We start from the raw sequence: 20,430 nt of genomic DNA, 5'->3' as shown, positions 1-20,430 counted from the left end.
GGCAGCTCCCGAGCATGAAGGACAGTAAGACAGCAGGTATGCTACAGTCTGAAGGAACACTCAGAGAAACAGCACTTTCACAGACTTGAACTGTGCTTTCATGAATTAGAGATACAGGGAGGTATGCATTTTTACAAACCAATATTTGTGTATATTAAAGATACTTTTACTCAGTATCAGTTTTTATTTAAAAACATGCTAAAAACTTATAGTTAAATAATCAGAGTGACATTTGGGGAAAACACACAGGCAGCCACCCACCAGCATAAGCAAAAAAAAGTGCATACATACATGAGTCAAAGCTCCCTTTGACCAGTTTACAGGACAATTAGTGCCTTCTCTGACAAACCGACTGCTGCAACCTCACACTTTCCAGAGCTGTTTTTTGCTGCCTGGAAAGTGGTATTACCTTTCTGCATCTTTGAGGATGTCTGTCATCACCTCCCACATCAGAGAGTCAGCTAGAGACACAAATCAGTCCTGCTTTTGACTCCTCTCCTGTAGGTGGCTTCATAGAGATGAATACATGAAGCTCATGTAACTATCTCACTTAATACTGTGCTTAAAATGCCTAAAGTAGTCATTAAAAAAAGATTTCAGGATCTATGCTTCTAGATCGTGAAATGGAATGAAGCATTCTAGAAAAATAAGTTTGGATGGAAGGCAAAGTAGCTGAGTTTGCAACTACACATTTCATCTCTGAGTTACTCATAAACATCTTTTATTTCCTTATTACTTTCACTAATATATTTTACCATTTTTGTACAAAAACTGACTGCAGATTAAAATGTAAAATGCGGCAGATACCACTGTGCGACCCAAAAGGACAGAGATGATGCTCCTACTCAGCCCTGCACCTGGCTCTTTTTGAGCACCAGAAAATCTAGAGAAAGCTAAGCACCTCTGCCCAAAGGGAGAATGCAGTGGAGCCATCAGACAAAAACCATCCCTTCTTTTCTTGCAAAAATGGGAACACATCTTAGCAACTTTGGATACAGTCTTACATGTAGCAGCAGATACACTGGGCATCAGAGCCCCTTTTTCAAGGTGGAACAGCCATCTCCAGTGAGGCTCAGATGCTCCTGGTCCCAATTTTTGTTAGAAATGGAAGTAAAACTGGATTCAGTTTCTGTGCTTTCCCTCTGCTTCTTCCCTGATTCCTTCAAGGGCAATCCAACTGAAATATCTGAACCCATATGGCCTTGTCTGCTTCAGTGGGAAACCAGAGCCCTGTGAAATTTGGGCATTGTGCTCATATGGGCAAGGGCTGTGCTTTAAGAATAGTAACCTTCTTCTTCACTGCAACCCCCAAATTCATCTCTATCTCCCACACATTCACACTCCTTCCTATCACACTGATTTCATAGGAACTCAAAAAAGTGGCATGTAAGCCACACAAAACACTATTGCTACCAGATGTACAGATGCATGCAGGAATTATTAGGAAGATAAATAGGGGACTAAAACCTCCCAGGTATAAAGTGGCTATTTCAGCCCACAAGGAAAAGGATAGGCTGAATGATACAATGAAAATTACATATTTTTACAGCTTTAAGTATGAATATTCAGACTGGACATTAATAGAATCTTGTTTACCAGAGGAGTAGTTTGAGATGGCGTGGCTCTGAAAGGCACAAAATCTTAATCCACAACAGTTTCTGAAACTCAGCCCAATAATGTCATACTGAACCCCATCTCACCTATGTGTCAATACCTCTTTGGGTGTGACACTGGATGAGGTAACCTTTGAAGGTCACTTCTGACAGCTGTCCATGCAAAAAGCAGTGTTTCTTTCAGGGCTGAGTCAAGCCCTGACTGAAGTTTGATCACAGCATCCTCCATTGTCTGAGCCTTTCCTTCTTCCTTCACAAAACAGCAAAAACCTGTAACAACGGGTAAGTGGGTGCCCCTTGCAATGAAGAAGCATTCAAAGTGGAGAAATACATGTTCAAGTTTTCTAACAGGAATGTTAGTAAAAATATGCATTGAGTAAACTACTCCAGTGGATGAACTTGGTTATCTGTCAGCAAAAAACAATTCTCTACTGAAGGTGTGCCAATACGGATCATCTCCCAGTGCTGTTGTGGAAATTGCCCCTTTCCTGCATCATCTGGTCACTCATAATAAAACTGTCCTTTCTAGCTAAGGGAGGTAGCTGTCTTTAGCCTGAGGATATTGCTATAACAAAGGCCATGGCATGATAATGGTGCCATCAAATTGCCATCCCCTTCCTTCACATCCAGCAGCTTGCCATGCCTTGGGCAAACTTTCTGAAGCAGACAACACAGTCAGTGAAGTCTGCTGCCAGTAGGTCAGACTGCAATCTCTCTCCTTTGTGCTGGCAGTAACTTGCTTAGTCAGTGCTTTTAGCTTTCAAAGTAGCATGACATAAAGCAGCCAGGCACTGCTTTGGGTGAGTAAAGGCATTGGAACTTTGCCTCGCAGAAGCAGGAAGCTCATCATCTGGTCCAGTGGGAAGGCTTTGCATTCCATCTGAGGACAGAGTCTCTGATTTTAAAGGAAATACCTTTATTACAGTAAGGGCATCAAGGCCCTAATAAAGGTAGGTGCTGCCTCCCCATGGACTTGAGAAAAGTTATGTCTTTGCCCGCACCTACTATCAACTTTGCAAAACAGGTCCTCTGGAGATCGCACAGCGGTTCCCAAATTAATGTACAATAGATGTGTAAAACCAAAAACAGTAAGAAGTTATAAGTCAGGCAACTAAATTCTAAGCTATATCCATCATAATAATAATCATTATCATAATAAAAAAGTATACACCGTAAGGTACAAGAAGCTGCAAAGCAAAGCAGCTCCAAATCCTAGGACTCTCAGTTAGAGTGGCTTTTCCGAATCTTCCAGTAAATCAGACATAAGGGTTGAAAGCCTAATGGAAGACTTTGAAGAATTCTTCCTTGATGTCAAACACACATAATTTTCGCACATATAGCATGGATTAGTAGAGCAAAACATTTTCTTAAGTTAAGAAACATTCTTAGAGCAGATCTATGATTTTGTGTAGAAAATCCATTTGTTTGGGGAGTTTCCCCCCTCTTTGGCAAATAAATGGCAAATGTGAAACAGAAGAAAAAATGAGTCAAATAAGTTGTGATAATAACTGGACAAGTAACAACGAAGTGGATCTGTCAATGGGACGGATTTCCTCAGCAGGGCTAGGTGTGATGCTCCTTGCAGTCATTCTTTGTGTTCATTTTTATGATGAGACAGAAGGTTTGATGTGATAATGTTTCCGAGGCTTTAGGCATCATATTTTTTGCCAGTCCTGTGAATCTGCTGGAATAGTGTCATGGAGAAGGCCATGCCAAGAATCTGAAGGAAAACAAATAAGGGCTTTAGTACAGGAAAGTTGCCAAAACTACACTGCTGACCTGTGTTTGTGGCCCAGCTGTAGCTTGAACAGTCATTCTATACTAGCCATATGTCTCAAGCTTCAACACTGAGCAGTAAATCTGACTGTATGTTGTTCAGGCACATAGTGATGTCCAGGGTTGTATCTGTCAGAGCACAGATGGAGGCAAAAAAGTTCTTGGGGTTCTTTGTTGTACATGCAACAATTTTTTGGAATCAGTACATACAGGTCATTCTTCCCTTTGACCCAACAATTTCTGCTTGTTTACAGTCAGAGAACTGTGACTGAAAAGATCAGATTCAGATATTCTCCCCCAAAAGTATGGCAGTGATAGAATCATAGAATATCCTGAAGGGACCCACAAGGATCATTGAGTCCAACTCCTGGCCCTGCACAGGATAACAAAAATCACAACATGTGCCTGAGAGCATTTTCCAAATGCTTGAACTCTGGCAAGCTTGGTGCCGTGACCACTTCCCCAGAGCAAGAACCCCAAAACCTTAGATTATTATCATACTTCTGCACTTGTTTTTTTTTAACACATCAACCTCCTTAGTTCAGTGGCCATGATTTGACTAATTTGGTAATTTCTAGAACTTGCTTTCAAAATGAAAAATCAACCAGTTCCTGAAAGGACAGTGTAACAGATGGCTTAATATGGGAACTCCAAAGAGGTACCCTGAAGTCAAAATACGGGCAAGCAAAACCCCAGTGTAGCATGTCTTCTTTGCAGGACCAATTACTGACCTGCTTCCTTCTGAGCATATGGCCTTAAATTAACTCATAAATAAATCTGACATTTTTGAAATAAGATTCTAACTCAAAGCAGTTGAGCATCACTTTTCACACAGCAGAGCCAAGAATGCTGACAGCAAATCAAAGGCATGTTGAAAAACATCAGACCGGTATTACCTGCATTATGAGGACACACATCCCAATCGAGCCGAGGACATGCTTATTGTCATCAAACCAGCTCATGACTTTCTCATAACATCCCTGAAATGATGAAAGATGAAAATTGAAACCCCAAGGTCACATTTTCTTTCATGTGCATTCCCTCTATTTTGTTCCTTCCCACCCCTACCTAAGACTTGACCTGGGCAAAGTGAGCCTTACCGTTTTCCACAGTGATTCAGTAGAGTTCCGTCCACAGTCTTGGGAGTTTTCCATACAACATCGGTCTGGAACAATGTTTTCTCCCAGCACTGGGTACCAATCCGTATAGTCATTTACACCACAGCATTTCATCTGTGCAGAAGTAAAGGATTAATAAATTAACTAGCACAATTTGTAAATCACGCACAACCACAAACTTTTATTTCCACTAAACCACTCTGTATTTTCAAAAAGTTCACCACAACACTTTGGTAGTTTTAAGGTATTCTGTAGTTGCTGATCACCTAAAGCAAATATTGAAAAACACAAAGAAAAAACAAAACCAAAGAAAATAAATGGCTCCAGTCCCAAATCTTCTTGAGACACAGGCCCAAACACCAAAACAAGGTAATAAGCCCACAACTGCTAAAAGCAAAATCCTTCCAAAACTGCAGTGCCACCCATGCAGGTTTTGCTGCCTCTCTGCTCTTACAGATCATCTCTATGCCTGTAATAGCCACAGAGAATCCCAGACAGGTGAGCATCTTTCACCTTACAGAGTACGCTTTGATCCTCGGTTTCACAGTATTCCCTGCATGTTCAAGAGAACAAAATCAGAAATCAAAACCTGCATTAGCCATCTTTTAGACTAGGTATGGATGCCACTGCAGCAGCCTTGATGACCAAATAGTTACTTTTTTACTATTGTTACCTCTGCTTGAATGATATTCCATGCATTTTTCAGTCCAATATTATTTTCTGAATTGTACAGCTTCATTCCTTCCTTCAAATCCTTCTTTGCACTCTCACTGACCTGCACCATGTAGAAGACAGAGGAAGTCAATGCACTGCTGTTCAGAGGAAAGGACTAAATGGTACAAACACACATAGAAAATGTCCATCTTTTACCTTCTCTCACCACAAACTTAAGATGGATAAAAAGCTTCAGCTTCATAAATCATTGGGACCTTTAAGCAGCTGTCAAGGCCTAGTCTCTCCCTCAGATTGCAAAACAGTGGGTTAATTCTCTTGAGATAGGAGACCTCTGCCAGAATCATCTGATTAAAACTAACTGAAAATGAACAGCATCTCTGCTGAGCTTGCTGTAACCTTGCCAGAGGCAGCTGTTGGCAATACACCACAGCAGCCTCTCCTGCCTTAACCTGTGGCCTGTTTTAATTTGCTAATACCACAAACCCAGAGTCCCGGCTTCCCAACCTTAGTGGAGTTATTCTTGCATGGGTTCAGGCAGGCTACAGTCAATAGCCAGTACAAAATCAGTTGAAAAGAGACGTTATTGTTTTTCTCCTTGTGGGACCAAGCTTGGACCCAGGATTTATGACTTTCAAATGTGCTCTTCTTTCTTTAGAAGACAAAGCTGAAATGCTTAACAGGATATCTGAGATGTGCCATTTCTTGTTTTAATTTCAGTCTGAGCCCAGAGTCCTGGATGCAGGCAGGAATGTACCTTGCCTCTGACAGTAGTGAGCTGGTAGAAGAGAAAGGATTATGGTCCTGGCATAAAGGTCAATGATTTTATAAGATCTGTTTCATCCCTCTTTTACAGCCCAGTCAAAATCAGCAGTTCACCTCAGCTCCCTGAAAGTAGCAGGCATCATAATGACAACCTGAGAAGAGATAAAGGTCTGGGAGGAGCTGTTTTAGAATAAATCTGGACATATTCATACTGTAAGGTTCTGTCCTGTGTTTAGCAGAGGTCTCCAGTTCCCCAGTCACTTTTGCACTGTTATGTATCTGATGGGCCAGCCAGTTGTGCTTAAGTCACTTAGTCACTCCAAGATAGCAGATTCCTACAGATGGGCTTTATGAGAAACTATCTCTTGATCCATTTTGCACTCACACTAAACTCTCTGGGACTGCCCAGTCAAGTGAGACAACTGGTGGCATTTGGAATAACCTGTGAATATCTCATGCCTCTCTCCTCCAGTCCTGTTCCAAGGCTGGCCCTAAGAAGCTATAAGGTTTTAAACAGGACCTTCCACAACCCAGGACTACAAGATGATCAGCCTGCAGACATCAAACATGTTGAAGGCTATCTAAGATTTCAGGACAAGATGAAAAGGGAGGCTCTGGACCATGGTTTTATTTCAGGGACTTGTCTCCTGCTTTTTCTCCTCGTCACTTCCTCCTCCCCCTTCAGAAGTAGCTTACAATAAACAGCCAAAATCTCAAGGTTAAACCTTCACCAAAGTGAAGATCCAGGAACTCACATACTTTCATCAAACAAAAAACTAAACCTGGTTTACATGCTAGTAAAGATACTTAATCAATATGGCATATTTGCTTACCTTGTCCATATAAACAAAGAATAAAATGACTAATATCAGCTCAGCCAGGAGAATTATCAGCAAAACGATGAAAAACTAGAACAAAGAAAAAAGAGACAGTGTATACACACTTGCCAAGTAGAGAGTAAACCTGGTTACTACCAGGTTGCAGGTTTCAGCCATGCTTTTGTCCTGCTCCTTTTGACTGCTGTGACAGCACACAGTCCTGGGAGTCTCTTTCCTTCATAGAGACTACAGGACAGATGCTAAATCCCTTAGCGCAAAGATGAATGTGATGTGCCTCAGAAATGATTCCCTAGCAGATGGGCTTGAACCACATGTGACTGTGGAATAGTCATCATATTACTCAGCACTTCAATTCCCAGCTCTGTATCTGAAATTTCTCTCTCTGCAGAGGCATCCCAAGTGTGAGTTCTAGCTGTTCCTCACTACTTTTCAGGCCAAGTAGGCATTTATTTTCATGCCTTTATGCCCTGGTGGACTCCAGACAGGTATGGCACCTGACCCCCAGACACTGGGGAAGAAGCAGTGTGGAGCCCAGCTAGCTCTTCAACTGGAAACTCATGACAGTCATGGTAGTATAAAATTACTTTTGCAGAACCTCGTAAGAATATACAATCTTTTTTAAAAATGAAGCTGGTGTTGCAGTTAGTGTGGGTGAGTCACATGGACTTCAACAGTAATCTCTGCTTTCCTAACTGTACAACACACAAAACGAAGCAATCAGATAGCAAAAAACTAGGTGCACATTTTGCCTCCAGTTTAATTCTCTGAGGTGGTTTAAGGAATTCTGCCCAGCTGTTCCCCAATGCCATATAAGAAAGTTTTGCACAAGGAAAATCTGCTCCTTAATGTCACAGCATCTGGATTTGTAAGCTGTGACTGAATTTGAACCCGTCGGCCTTGAAAGCCCTCCTCCCACCTTCTGCCACAATACGCATCTCCTTGCAGGGGGGTTCTCCTCTCCCCAGCCTTTTTTTTGGAGAGGGATATTTATATGGGGGGGGGGGAGGGTATTATATATTCCCCCATATAACCTTCTATTATTAGTCAGGGAAGCTAATGATGAAGCCTCCTGGGTTTATGCAAGAGAGAAGATCCACACTGTGTTTTCTGAGACAGGTTCCCAACCTCTGTGCTTCAGTGCTGGTCAGAGAATTTTGAGGGTCAGACTATTTATTTTTTACTGATAAGGCCTGGCAGAGACCTTGACTTCTTAACTTTGGCTCAGATGGTTTCCACCATCCTCTGACAAAGGCCTTAGATAAGAGCAATGTAGAAAATAGCCATGAGAGGCTTTGAACAAAAAATTTTTTCAGTCAGTCCTTCCAACAGACATTTCCAGAAGGGTATCCAGGTTGATCCTACAGTTCATGCTCAACCATTCAGAAGTGACTGATAGCAATTTGCTTTGCTACCTAATACATTAGAGCACATAGTAACAAGGACAGATTTGCTAATACACCATTGATATCACTGTGACCAAAGCTGTGGGATGTTGTACTGCAAGCCTACAGAAGATTGAAAGCCAAGGACAATGTCACAGTGAGCCACAAGACTATTTTGCACAGGTCATTCAAATAAAATAATTACAAGGCAAGAGCCACTGTTTTTAGTGAAAAGGAATATCGATGTCTTACACTCAACAGCAGGCACTTGTTTTCCTTGATAGCACCTAGGCAGCCCAGGAAGCCGGTCACCATGATCACTGTGCCAATGGCAATGACTAGGTTGGCAGCTGAAAGCGATGGGAAGCTGGGAGAAAACGTGGCGAAGTTCCCTTGTGACACTGACAGCCAGATGCCTACGCCCAGCAGACCACAGCCACATAACTGCAGAGACAAACAAAAGAAAGGTCTCACCATTAACAGAAATGTCATTGTCTCCTTCCCTCAAAACTCTGAAAAGAAAGAATTTCACAAGCAAGTTCTCAGGTAAATGTTCTGAAGTAATGCTCTCAGTGTCTTGATGTTGAAACAAAGTGAAATTAAATGTTTGTACTTAGACTTGGTCACGTCACCTGTACTCATAATTCTATTTAAAAGCCACTAGATGGCAGAATTCTCTTCTGAGAGACTTAGCACATTAAACCAGAACTACCCATTGATGTCCCAACAGCAACCCAGTGCAATCTTTCTCTGTGAAAATAAAAAATATTATTTGAACGAATGTTCTGTTGCACTTATTTGTGCAGTCATCTGCAATGTCTCAGAGTATTCAGCCCTGTATTGCCTTATCCTACAGGAGGCAAGGAAGACCTGAAGACATTTACAATCAAAAGCATAATTTCAGGAAATATTTGTCATAAAATGCCCAGTCACAGTACCCAGGTTGAGTTTTAGTACAAGTTCTCATAGCATTAGTGTTGATAGTCAGTGATCTCAAAATGTCATTAAAATCAGATTTCTAGATACATTATGTACAGGAAGCTCAAGCCTTATGCAAGATGCTCACAGGCATTCCCAAGGGAAGCAGAGTAACAAATGCACTGGGTAACACAGAGGAAACATTCAGGATTCTTGTAAGGAGACTGGGAAGCACTTCTTCTTCCAAAACTCAACACACAGTAACTCCACAGAGTGGCTGGGGAGCTTTGCATCACCAGGTATGGATAAATGTCACAACATCTGTGTCCTATCATAGAGCTGGACACAGCTGCAACAGGAATGTGAGTAGTGGGAGAAAGTCAAACACCAGCTATCCCTATGAAAAGACTGGTACAAAACATACACACATGCATGTGGCAGGGTAGGACTTTCATCTTTTCCTTCAAATTGGTCCTCTCCACTAAATGAGCTTGAATTGATTTCTCATTGCCTTTCATGAGATGTCAGCAAGGTCAGTTTGAACTTGGAGTAGTAAAGAGCTCTGGGGGGATGCAAAACAGAAGCCACCTGATCATATTCTGCTGCAGGACCCAGTGGACATGGCCACAGGTTCAAACTGTCTGCAGCTCATGGAATCAGCCACCCTACTGCTCCTGCTTTAAATTTCATCTACTCTGTCCTTGAATTGCTGCAGTTTTGGTGCCTCAAGCTCACTCAGGAATCCACCCTGTGGTTCAGCTGTTTCCACCATTAGATGAAAACTGCAGGCAGGGGCTGAGAGCTTAATGGTTCAGGAAGTCAGGAACAGCTCTCACCACACAACATTCATTTAAAGTATTAAATGACATTTCTAAGCTGCCAGGGCTGCCATTGCCATTAGCTGATGGCACTTTAATCAATGACTTCATGACACTCCACGGATGAGTCTGTAAATGTTTCCAAAGAAGTTTCTACCAAAGACCAAAATTGTTCAGTGTAACTTTCCATAAGATCCTGATTTCACACTTCAAAGGTCATTCACAAATGTCTTCCTTGGACTTTCATACTCTATTAAGTTCTGAAGTCACAGCCTTAGCTCAAGTGTTTTGAAAGAGTGCAATGAATTCTGGAATCATTAGGCCAAAAGCAATAGATCACTTCAGATAAACAAGGAGGTGGTAAGAGCAAGCTCAGGGAAAAAAGCTTACAGAGGAAGGACAAGTAGAGGACAAAAAGGAGTACATACAATTAATACAAAGCTCAGCCCATAAAGAATGACACCTCAGAATCCAACACCAATTATGAGATCGTAGCAAAAGAAATAGAAGAAAGAAGCCTTAGCCAGTGTCTCTTAACCATTTGAAAAAATCCTGCAGCACAATCCTTGAAAGAGATTTGGTCCAGAAGAGAAAGGCGGCTAGGAGATTACTCCAGAAGGTTCATGTTTATGTTTACTTATAAATAGTCAGAAACACCTAATTCTTAAATGAGGGAAGGCAGAGTAACACTGGAAGTTCAGATTACATAAAATATCAGGTGATGGAGGGGCTATAAAGGCTGATCTATGCAACTGGGATTCTTTAGTGCCTGAAGAGTAAAAAGTCAGATTTGATAAAAGACATGACAACCTAACAACTTCCACAAGGTGGCATCCCATACCAAATAGCACTAAAAGTTTAAGACAAATTTCCTATCTCTTCTCTCCACAGCTCCTCGATTTTTGTGCTTTCTTCTCTGTTTTCCTCTCTGCCATTCTACTGCATAGCAGTACTGCTGAAGCTAAAATTTATGCTTTAAACTTCAGGTCCCATGACAAATGCTTTTTTTCACTCGTGCTTCTTTAAAAAAATCCCAAATAATTCCACTGACATGGGACTTAATTGCATACAACCATACCAACCAAAGCTGGCTAGGATTCCAGCAATAAAATACCTTTCACTGACATTTTATTCTATACCAGTCTCATTTTTTATACCATGTGAACACTACAAAAATGCTCTGACAAGTATTTATTCTCACAGGATCCACCTCTTTCTGTTCAGAACAACTGAATCCTGGAGTGTGAAAGCAGAAGAATATATCAAGTCATCTCATTAATTCATTTTTCACCATATAATTAAATAATATATGCTGCTTGGTATTTAATTGGGTAAGAGTGATGGCACTGACTTTCCTTCCCCAGAGAAATGGTTCAAGAGAGTAATAAATTTCACTGGATTTTTCTTCTCAAAAAATGTTGGCTCGTTTCCCTCTCATGATTAGAAATCATCATCCTCTAGGCAACCATCAAATCTCTCCTTCCCCTGCTGTTTATGTCACTGCAGAACACTATCATAAAGTCAGTCACTTTTACTTACAGGGCAATTTATCCAAGCTATGGTAAACATATTTTGAGCTTAAAAGCAAAAGGAACACCAATGTTCCTCACAGGTTCTCCCACACTTTGAATTCTCTTCACTACCTCAATGTCTATCTGTGTTCATCACTGTGTCCAGAAAACAGAAAGCATTCTAGGAAACATTAAGAGTCTCAAATACTCTGAGGGAAATTAGAACTCCAGATAAACTTAGAGAGAAAGAAAACCCAAAACAAGCCTTTCCCTGACAAGTGCTATCATCAGAACAGGGAAGGAGCTCATTTATTTTATTCCTCATTTTTGAGCAGTATGTGAACTAATACAACAATACAAACTTTCACAATAGAGCACCATACCCAAGTTTAGCTGCCTTAACCATAAAAAAGATACAGGAAGAGTTTACAAGACCCAGGAAAGGACAACACAGATGGTCAGATGTATGCCAAGACTGACATATTGTACAGAAGGAGATTGTGCACAGGATTATCTAGCCTGGGAGGAATTATTAGACAGGATGTGAATGAAATGTTCACAACTCTAGAGGTCAGTCAGAAAACCCAACAGCCTGTGTCTCAGTTCTTTCCAATAATGGAACAAGGGGAATATTAGCAAGTATTTGTAGTACATTTTGCTTCACACAACTGAGAAGTAAATTCATTAATTACGCCACAAGAATCAAGCATTGTGCCCACAACTGTCAGTAAGGGCTAGATAATTTTTGATATTGGTAATAGCATTTGTGGTTTCTTAGCATGTACACAAACAATGACATTTTGTGCTTCTCAGAGTAAGATCATGTGTGCAGAATCCAGCAAAACTACCAAGCGGCAACAAGCTGGGGTAAAGAAGGGGTAGGAAATCCCATTCTGGTAATGTTTTTAATTGAATAATATTGATAGACTTGCCCTTGAAGTTACTGAACAGCATCAGAAAAAGGAAACTGATAAGGAAGGCACTACCAAGAGGAAAAGGGATGAGGCCATATTCTTGTTGACTTTTGCAGTTATTCCATCCCATGCAAAGAATGCTTGATGGAAAAGCTGCACAAATAGGTGCGTGAGAGAGAAAGAGTTTGTTCTTGACATCAGATCTTCTAGTGCTGCTTAAACACCAGGAGAGCTCTTAACACACTTGGAATAGAACAGAGACATTTAAAAACTAAATAATGAGAGACAACCACAAGGGACAAAAAGAAGCAAGTGTCTCAGTTTGTACTCCACCTCGAATAACATGCCCATGGCCATCTGTGGCCCAGTTACAGAGTGCAGAAAGCTCCAAGGAGATCTTGCCTGAAGTGAAAACGATACAATGAAAAATACATGCTACAGCTTATATATGGCCCCATAAAATGGCAAAAAGCACAGGAGGTTTGTTATAAGGAAATACTGACAGCATGATTGCAAAAAAAAGTATCAGAGCTGGGAACTGATTTTAGGACAACTGCCGTGACAAAAAGGACACTCTAAATTAGGTTCTGACAAACTTTTGTTGAAACAGAAAATCAACAGGAATATGACCTGCACCAAAAGGACAAGCATGAAGAAGCCATGAGGACAAGCAGAATGCACCACCAAAGCCTAGCACAGAAAGTGTCCAGTGTCCAGGTGGCTCTCAAAACCCTCCCCTTTGTTGGGGTCTGCAACACTTTGGAAAAGCTGCCAGTAATATTATCCTTCTGTTTGGTAAGTTCCACAAGATAAAGGTGACCTGTCTCAAGTCTTCTTTCCAAGACAGATTTTCTACCATTTCTCTAATTGACTCTCTGACCAATGGGCGTGCAGATGAGGTAAGGAAGACAATGGCGCTTATAAAGCAGCAAAGTCTTCTCACTCTGATCCTGGGGTCTGGGGTTTTTGTGTGTTTTGGGAGGTTTTTGAGTATTTTCCCCTCTCCTTCATTTATGGTATCTTAATGTATTACAGATCAGAATAACTCTTCTGGAAGGAGGCAGGGGTGAGAACTACATGGTTTCTACCACTTCAAAACACACTCCAGAACAGAGATAGGCTTTCTGCAAATTAACTTTTTGGATGCCAATTGCCAACTCTGGATTTGGGTGGTTAAACTATCTCTGGAAAGGGCTGGTGCTTAAAGGAGATTTTCAGGTAAGATTAGATAAATTTTCCTGCACTGTCTAGATAATCCACAGGATTAATCAAAACTGGGACTTAACAGCTGACAATCTCAGAGGTCTCTTGCAAAGCAAGATCATCTTCTAAATACGATCTAAAGTACTGCAAGGACACCAAAACCTGAGAAGTTCTTCAGCCATATACTAGAAAATTAGAGTCTGGAAGTAGGTGAACATACTCAAATAAAACCTACTTAGTGCTACTGCCAGAGCAATGTGGCAGATTTAAACTCCTCTACAACATTCCTATGAACTGAGCATTGATGGAAGGCAAGGGAATAATTTTGATGTCTTCTTTGAGTCTAGTTCTGTAACAGCTGTACTGACAGCCTGTGTGTAATAGAAGGTACAGAGCTGGAATTTGTGCAAATGTTGAGTTTCCTTAATCCATCTGCCAGAGAAAGCATTTATTATCTTCCTAGAGTCACTTTCCCAAGCAGTACTCCTGGGATGGTCCTGACAAACTCAAGTGAGGCATCAGCGACTGTGATCTTCTGTGAAGCAAGCAGAGCGAGAGCTATCCTGAGGAGCATTAAATTCTGACACTTTTATCAGTCTGTGTTTTTGAAATGTGTCCCAGAAGCCTTAAGCTTTGGGCTGGATGGTCTTCCCTGGTCACTCTGGAGTCTTCAATAAAGGATGTGCTCTGTGAAAGAAGTTGTAAGACCTGGGTTTGCTTGGTTTGTCAAGGACAGCTTAAACTTCTCTTTATTCAGCTGAAGGGCAGCTCAGGTACTTCAGGCTGCACTTTAGGAGAAACTTTCACTGAGAAATTAGTACAGCACTGGAAGAAGTTACCAAAAAGGTGTCAAAACCTCCAGTCACAGAGGTTTTCAATGCTTTGCTACAGGCAGTTATGGTTGACCTGAGCTAGCACTAGCAGCAGCACCACTTGGTATGACTCGAAGAGATTCCTGTCAAGGAACATTTCTATGATTTTATAATTTCCTCAGCTACCATGTTATTCCTAATTTGTGAAAAATACAAAACCATGTCATTTCTAATGAACACATGAAATCTCTTTCCTGTGGAAGCCCTATGGGGAGAGCTCTCTTGCCACGCTAGAGAATCAGCTCACTTGCGTGTGTGTGTCTCCAATGCCTGCACATTTTATGGCAGGGAGTTGCCATTTTGTTTACATTTAACAAACACCACTGCTCTGTGATTGGCTGAACACAGTTGTAAAATGGACAGAACATTCTTTAATAAGAGCTAATTGAATAAATAATTCAAATTATATATAATAAATATAAACAGTAAAAGGCAGTTTTGTTGTCCCCCACTTTATCAGACTGCAGAACAAGCCCTGACATGTCTGAAGTGAGGGAAGACTTCAAGAAGGTGGAAGGGGAACAAAAGGATGATGGACATAGACACACTGAGATGTGCCCAAGGGTTACAGACCCTGCCTACTGGGCCAATGTTGTTTAACCTCTTCATTAATGACCAGGACGATGGGACAGAGTGTTCCCTCAGCAAGCTGATAGATAAACTCAAGTAGCTGACACAGCAGATGGCAGAGCTGCCCCTCAGAGACCTGGACTGGATGAAGAATCGGGCAGAGAGCATATCTGAGGAAATTCAACAAGGTGGAATGCAGAGTCCTGCACCTGGGGAGGAATGACCTTGTGCACCAGGACACACCAAGGGCTGAGAGGCTGGGAAGCAGCTCTCCAGTGGAGAGCCTGGAGTCCTGGTGGACAACAAGCTGATCAGAAGCCAGTAATGCAACCTCAAAGCGAAGAAGGCCTACAGCACCGAGGGCTGCACTAGGAAGAATGTGTCTGGCAGTTTTGAGTGCTATCCTCTCCCCCTACTCAACACCAGTGAATCCAGCACAATTGGAATGCTGTGTCCAGTTCTGGGCTCCCCAGTACAAGACAGACATTGAAGAATACCAGGAAGGGAAAGGAGCCTCTTAAGAGACTGAGAGGGCTGTGACTGTTTGACCTCAAGAAGAGGAAGCTCAGGGGGTTCTTGCTGACCTGTATAAATACCTGATGAAAGGCACTGAAGAACAGGGAGCTGCTCTCCTCTTAGGAGTGCTCAGTGACTGGACAAGTTGACCACAAAATTCGATGCAAGATCTGCAAGGGGGACCAAACACTGAAGTAATGTTTCCAGAGAAGCTGAGGAGCTTCCATCTGTGGAGATATTCCAAACCTGACTAGACACTCCACAGTCTGTCTGTAGGCTAGAGAGTCTCTACAGTCTCTGCCCTAGCTGACTCTGCTCAAGCAATGGACAGCAGATTATATGACCTCAACATGTCCCTTCCCACCACTTCCATTATTCTGTTAGGAGATAAGCTCTCAGATATCAATTAATACCTTTATTCCAGGGGTATTCTCAACTATGCACACATACCCATCCTTTTTTCCCCTCCCCAGTACCCAATGTCCGCCTGAACAGGTAAGGAATAAACGCACTCAATTATTCACACAGCTTGTGTCCAAGACACAGCTTGTGTCCAAGACAAGCACAGCCCTGATTTTCTAATTACCATTAATAATTTGGGAATAAACACCTCATTAATGAAATTTCTAGGTGATAAATTGTCAGTATTTAAAACTAAGTGTGGAGAAATGTAGCAGTAGAAAGGAAACAAAGGATTAATTTAAATGAACATAACCTGTAGAATGATATTGCCAAATACAGACTTCCTGCAAAATTATTTAGGAAAAACTGATGCAAAAAAGCAAAGAGTCAAAACAAACGAGGCAAAGAGGCAAAACAGACAAGGCATTGGACTGCAGTAGGTCTTCTCCCAGAACTTCACAGCTGTTTTGAGTGGCATGCACAAAGCAAAAATCAACAAAATTCTCTCTGCCTGCAGCTGTGAAAGGTCAGATTTAGTTGTGCCAATGTCAGCATTATCATCTTTTTGTGTCTAAGTCACAATGCCCAAAGTGCAGCAGGCAAAAAAAGACTGAAAATTTGAAGAGGATTCAGAGATGATGTATGAAGAAGGATTAAAATGTGCACAACACAGTTAAGTGATAGTTAAACTCAGAGGTCTGGAAGGAGAATGGTGGCAGAACTTCAAAACTAGAATTAGAAAAAAAAAAAAATTAAACATTATACATCAAATACTGAAACGCCTGAAATCAGAAGGACTGGCAGGGCCCTAACCTGTCATTTGCTGTATAGAAAAACATCAAAGACAAAAGAGAGTTCAAAAAGTCAAGGACAACATATATAAAATCCAGAGAACAACTAATCTAGAAGAAGGAATTATGCAGTCACTCCACAGAGGAGACATGACTGGAAGGATATTTAACATAAAATTCATAAAGGCTGTATAATTTTTAAAGGCTATATAATTCATAGTGCCCAAAAAGGACTTGTGGTTCCTACAGAAACACTAACCTTATGCATACATTAGAATGTGCAGTTACACTGTCCCTGATAACAGACTGACAATAATAGCTCATTTAAAATAAGGTAACAAAGCATTATACATAATCTTCACATTAAACCATTTTCTCATTAGTAAGCATGGGGATAAGAGCTGAAAAATTCTCTAAGCAATTCACCATAATGAATGAGAATTCATCAGCCTAACAAAGCACTTCTGAGCATTAAACCCTATTCCTAAACACACATAACTGAAAAGATATCTTTCTGAAATGCAAAGTTTGGGGATTAAACACAGTCTCTCTTTAATTCCTGCAAATGGCCCTATCTACAGACTTCAAACTAAAAACAGGCAGCAAATTACAATGCTGTCTCTTAATGCACCACTTTTTGAAGCGGCTTGACAGGAGATGTAAGTCTAGGGCTTTTCCCTATGTAATAACATTAATTCCAAAATTGAAATCTGCAATTATTTTAAAATTACTTTATTTATTTTATTTTCCTATTTATTTCCATACAGGTAATTTCACTTGAAATGAAAATCCAATCTGAATACAAGTTGGACAGAGAGATCTCCTGAATTCATTGCTCCACAGAAACATTCAGATTTGAGTAAGAGTGCAAAAACAAATGTGTGTTGGTATTTCATCCCATTAGACCGGCAGAACAGAGAGGGAGCTGAATTTTACTCTCCCAGTTATTAGAAAAAATTGAAGAATATTTACCTGCAATTACTAATCCCTCAATAAGCACGACAAAGTAAAAGATTTGTACATGTTAGCAACCGTAATTTGGCTAATAGATTTGGTTTGCCTCATTATTAAAATATCTTTCCAAAATAATTTGATTCACTAGCACTCAAGACTTTGAAAGCTAGAAGGAAACTTTTCAACAATTTTCATAGATGTCAACAGGAAGAGACAGTTTTACCAAGATAGTTTTCAGAGTAACTAACAGTCCAATTTCAGTATACAAGGGAAATGCATCAGAGAAGACCGGAAATCTTATTTTATTCTGTTGATAGTAGAGAGAAAAACAAATGTAATCATGATCAGTTGAGTTCCGTCAGTGCTCTAGTTTTTGAGCAACGGCATTAAAGCCTTCTTAAAACAGAACTATGTGGCTGTTTAAAACTATATGCTAAATTCATTTGTTCTATATTTGCATAAATGCAGGGGCATGCACCTGCAGTACTTTCTTCTGAGATGGAAGCCCTTATTACTTATTCACAGACACTTTCTGCCCAGCAAGGAGCACAGTCAGATTCTGGTCAATCCATCAAACATACATTTGCAATGCTTAGCACCCACTGGCATAACTCTATGGAATCTAGGCACCTCTGCTGGTCACATGTTGTTAATCTGTCTCCTTTTTCCTGAGCCAATTCTCCTGAAGCTGCTTTATCCGCTTTGTTTATTTTAACCACAGCTGCTTAATTCTACTATATCTCTTAATACCAAATAAAAGCAGCAGGAAACCACCCCACCCTCAGGAAAAAATAAAAATCAGATGTTTGAAGGACTTGTGGTGAGGCAACAGTCAGTAATCCTCATCCAAATCTGTGTCACAGGACTGAGGACTTCTCCAGCCCCAAAGAAGTTACTGTGACTTAACACAGTCTCTTGAAGATAAACTACAAGCCACAACCAAAACCACTGTGCATCTCAAACACTTTGTTCTCCATCTGCTCAAAAAGGGCTTACACTACGTTCTGCAAATCCACTTGTATCCTTCTCTTTCAGCTGTTGGAGGCACATACGAGAAAAGATGCAAGGGATCAGTGTGAAGAAACTATGTCCAGAAGTTATTTGTAAACCAGTTCACTGTGTATGTGTGAAGTAAGCCTGGTAATTGTTGGACTATAAGCATTTTACTCTTGGTCAATTTGCATGTTAAAACAGCACAAAACTCTGGGGGATGCACTTCCCTCTTTAATTCACAACATCTGGCATCACTGACAACTGACAAAGGAGTAAAACCAACTTCCAATTTTACTTATTTCACATCAGATTGTAGCACGGCTTCCAGTTCCTAATAACCTTGTATTGCTTAAGCTGTCAGTAGAACAAGCACTGCAATACTCAGAAAAAACAGACAACAGGAGTGAAGTTAGGCAACAAGTTCTTTGCCCTCTGCACTGTCTGCTCTTCTTGAAAGTGAAGCTGAATTTTGTAATAGTAATGATAATAAATAGCAATGATAAATAAATAGGGAAATATCAATGATAAGAAAGGATAAACAGTTTTGCTCAGCACTCATTAGGAAAAGAAATCAGTAAGTCTATTAGATCAACCAGAGAAAAATAGTATTCCAACTAATTCAGGGCAGATTTACTATTTCTTTGGTAATATTTTTTCTATCTCTTCTATTAATAGGTTCTATTTTGAAGCTACTACCTAGAAAATAACATCTCCCAGTGGACTGGGAACACCTCCTACTTATTGTTAAATACTCTGTCAAGAGGTATTAAATTAAAAATATTTTATGTGTTATCCATCCATTGCCTGAGTCATCTCTATCTCATTACTTTCCAAGATGTAAAAATCCTCAGGCACGTGAAATTTTTCACCTGCAGGTTGCTGGTAATACTACAAGGCTGAGCCTCATTCTCTCCAGAGAGACCAACAAGGGTCGACATTATAAAGGGGCCAGATCAGACAAATAAAAAGAGGTAGGAGAGCAGCCATGTGCTACAGTGAGAAGAGTGAGAAGCATCACAGTAGGCAGACGACTCGTCAGTTAACTGAATCTCACTTTTCCCTCCCATCCAGAGAGCTGTCTTAGGGAAGTGAAGAACAGGCCATCACACTGGCTCAAGAAGAAACATAAATATTCAGTAAGAAAATTCAGCCAGCTACAGATTTAACAAATGCCTTTGCTATCCCAAAACAAACATGGGACAGTGGCATTAGACCACTTAAATACAGATGCATGCTGCAAACTGTCTTTGAGTCGTGCATCACTTCCAAGAAAACACATTTTAAAAGCTTTCACTGACTTGTCTGGAAGAAGACTGAGGAATACTTATTGTGGAAGCAAGGAAAAAAAAGGAAACGTTCCAATTCATATCTAGAATATTTTAACAATATGTTCATGCCAAACTCACTACAAGAAGAAGGAACCTGCAGAGATACAGATGTCGGAATGGTTGAGTAAAAGGAGTACTGAGGTCAGGTCTGATCCTGCTCTGTGTTGATTAACCTCCATGGTCTAGCTACTACCAGGGTGAGAAAGAGATGAGGCTGTTTCATCACTATTATGGTATTTTTTTTTTTCATCTACCATGATGAAACAATCTTGGTAGCAGAAGAGTTAGGAAAGAAGCCACTGCTGCCAGATACGAGCTGTGATGTTATCTTGGTATCTGAAATGCTGGAAAATTAGACTGGGACAAAATGATGTCTAGCAACCATCTGTAAATATCTCTGTAAACAGTTCCGGCAATTACTGTACCAAACAAATGAGTATTCATGGTGTTTATTTATTTAGTCTTCTGACAGGCA

General features: G+C 40.7%; 1 protein-coding gene across 3 annotated transcripts in view; it reads right to left on the bottom strand.

The window, feature by feature from the left end:
- Positions 1-144: 144 nt before the first annotated feature.
- Positions 145-20,430, bottom strand: part of TSPAN9 (tetraspanin 9) — a 167,293-nt gene continuing 147,007 nt past the window's right edge. For all 3 annotated transcript variants that reach the window (XM_054514006.1, XM_036384838.2, XM_036384831.2), the window contains 6 exons: positions 8,418-8,609; positions 6,778-6,852; positions 5,181-5,282; positions 4,490-4,621; positions 4,286-4,369; positions 145-3,333 (listed from right to left, as the gene is read on the bottom strand). In XM_054514006.1, the coding sequence (XP_054369981.1) occupies positions 3,262-3,333; positions 4,286-4,369; positions 4,490-4,621; positions 5,181-5,282; positions 6,778-6,852; positions 8,418-8,609 (657 nt within the window). In that variant the 3' untranslated portion in view covers positions 145-3,261. The remainder of the gene's footprint in view (positions 3,334-4,285; positions 4,370-4,489; positions 4,622-5,180; positions 5,283-6,777; positions 6,853-8,417; positions 8,610-20,430) is intronic.

Source organism: Molothrus ater, chromosome 2 (genome assembly GCF_012460135.2).
Source record: "Molothrus ater isolate BHLD 08-10-18 breed brown headed cowbird chromosome 2, BPBGC_Mater_1.1, whole genome shotgun sequence".
Lineage (NCBI taxonomy): Eukaryota > Metazoa > Chordata > Aves > Passeriformes > Icteridae > Molothrus > Molothrus ater.
This window is presented reverse-complemented; position numbering and strand designations above follow the sequence as displayed.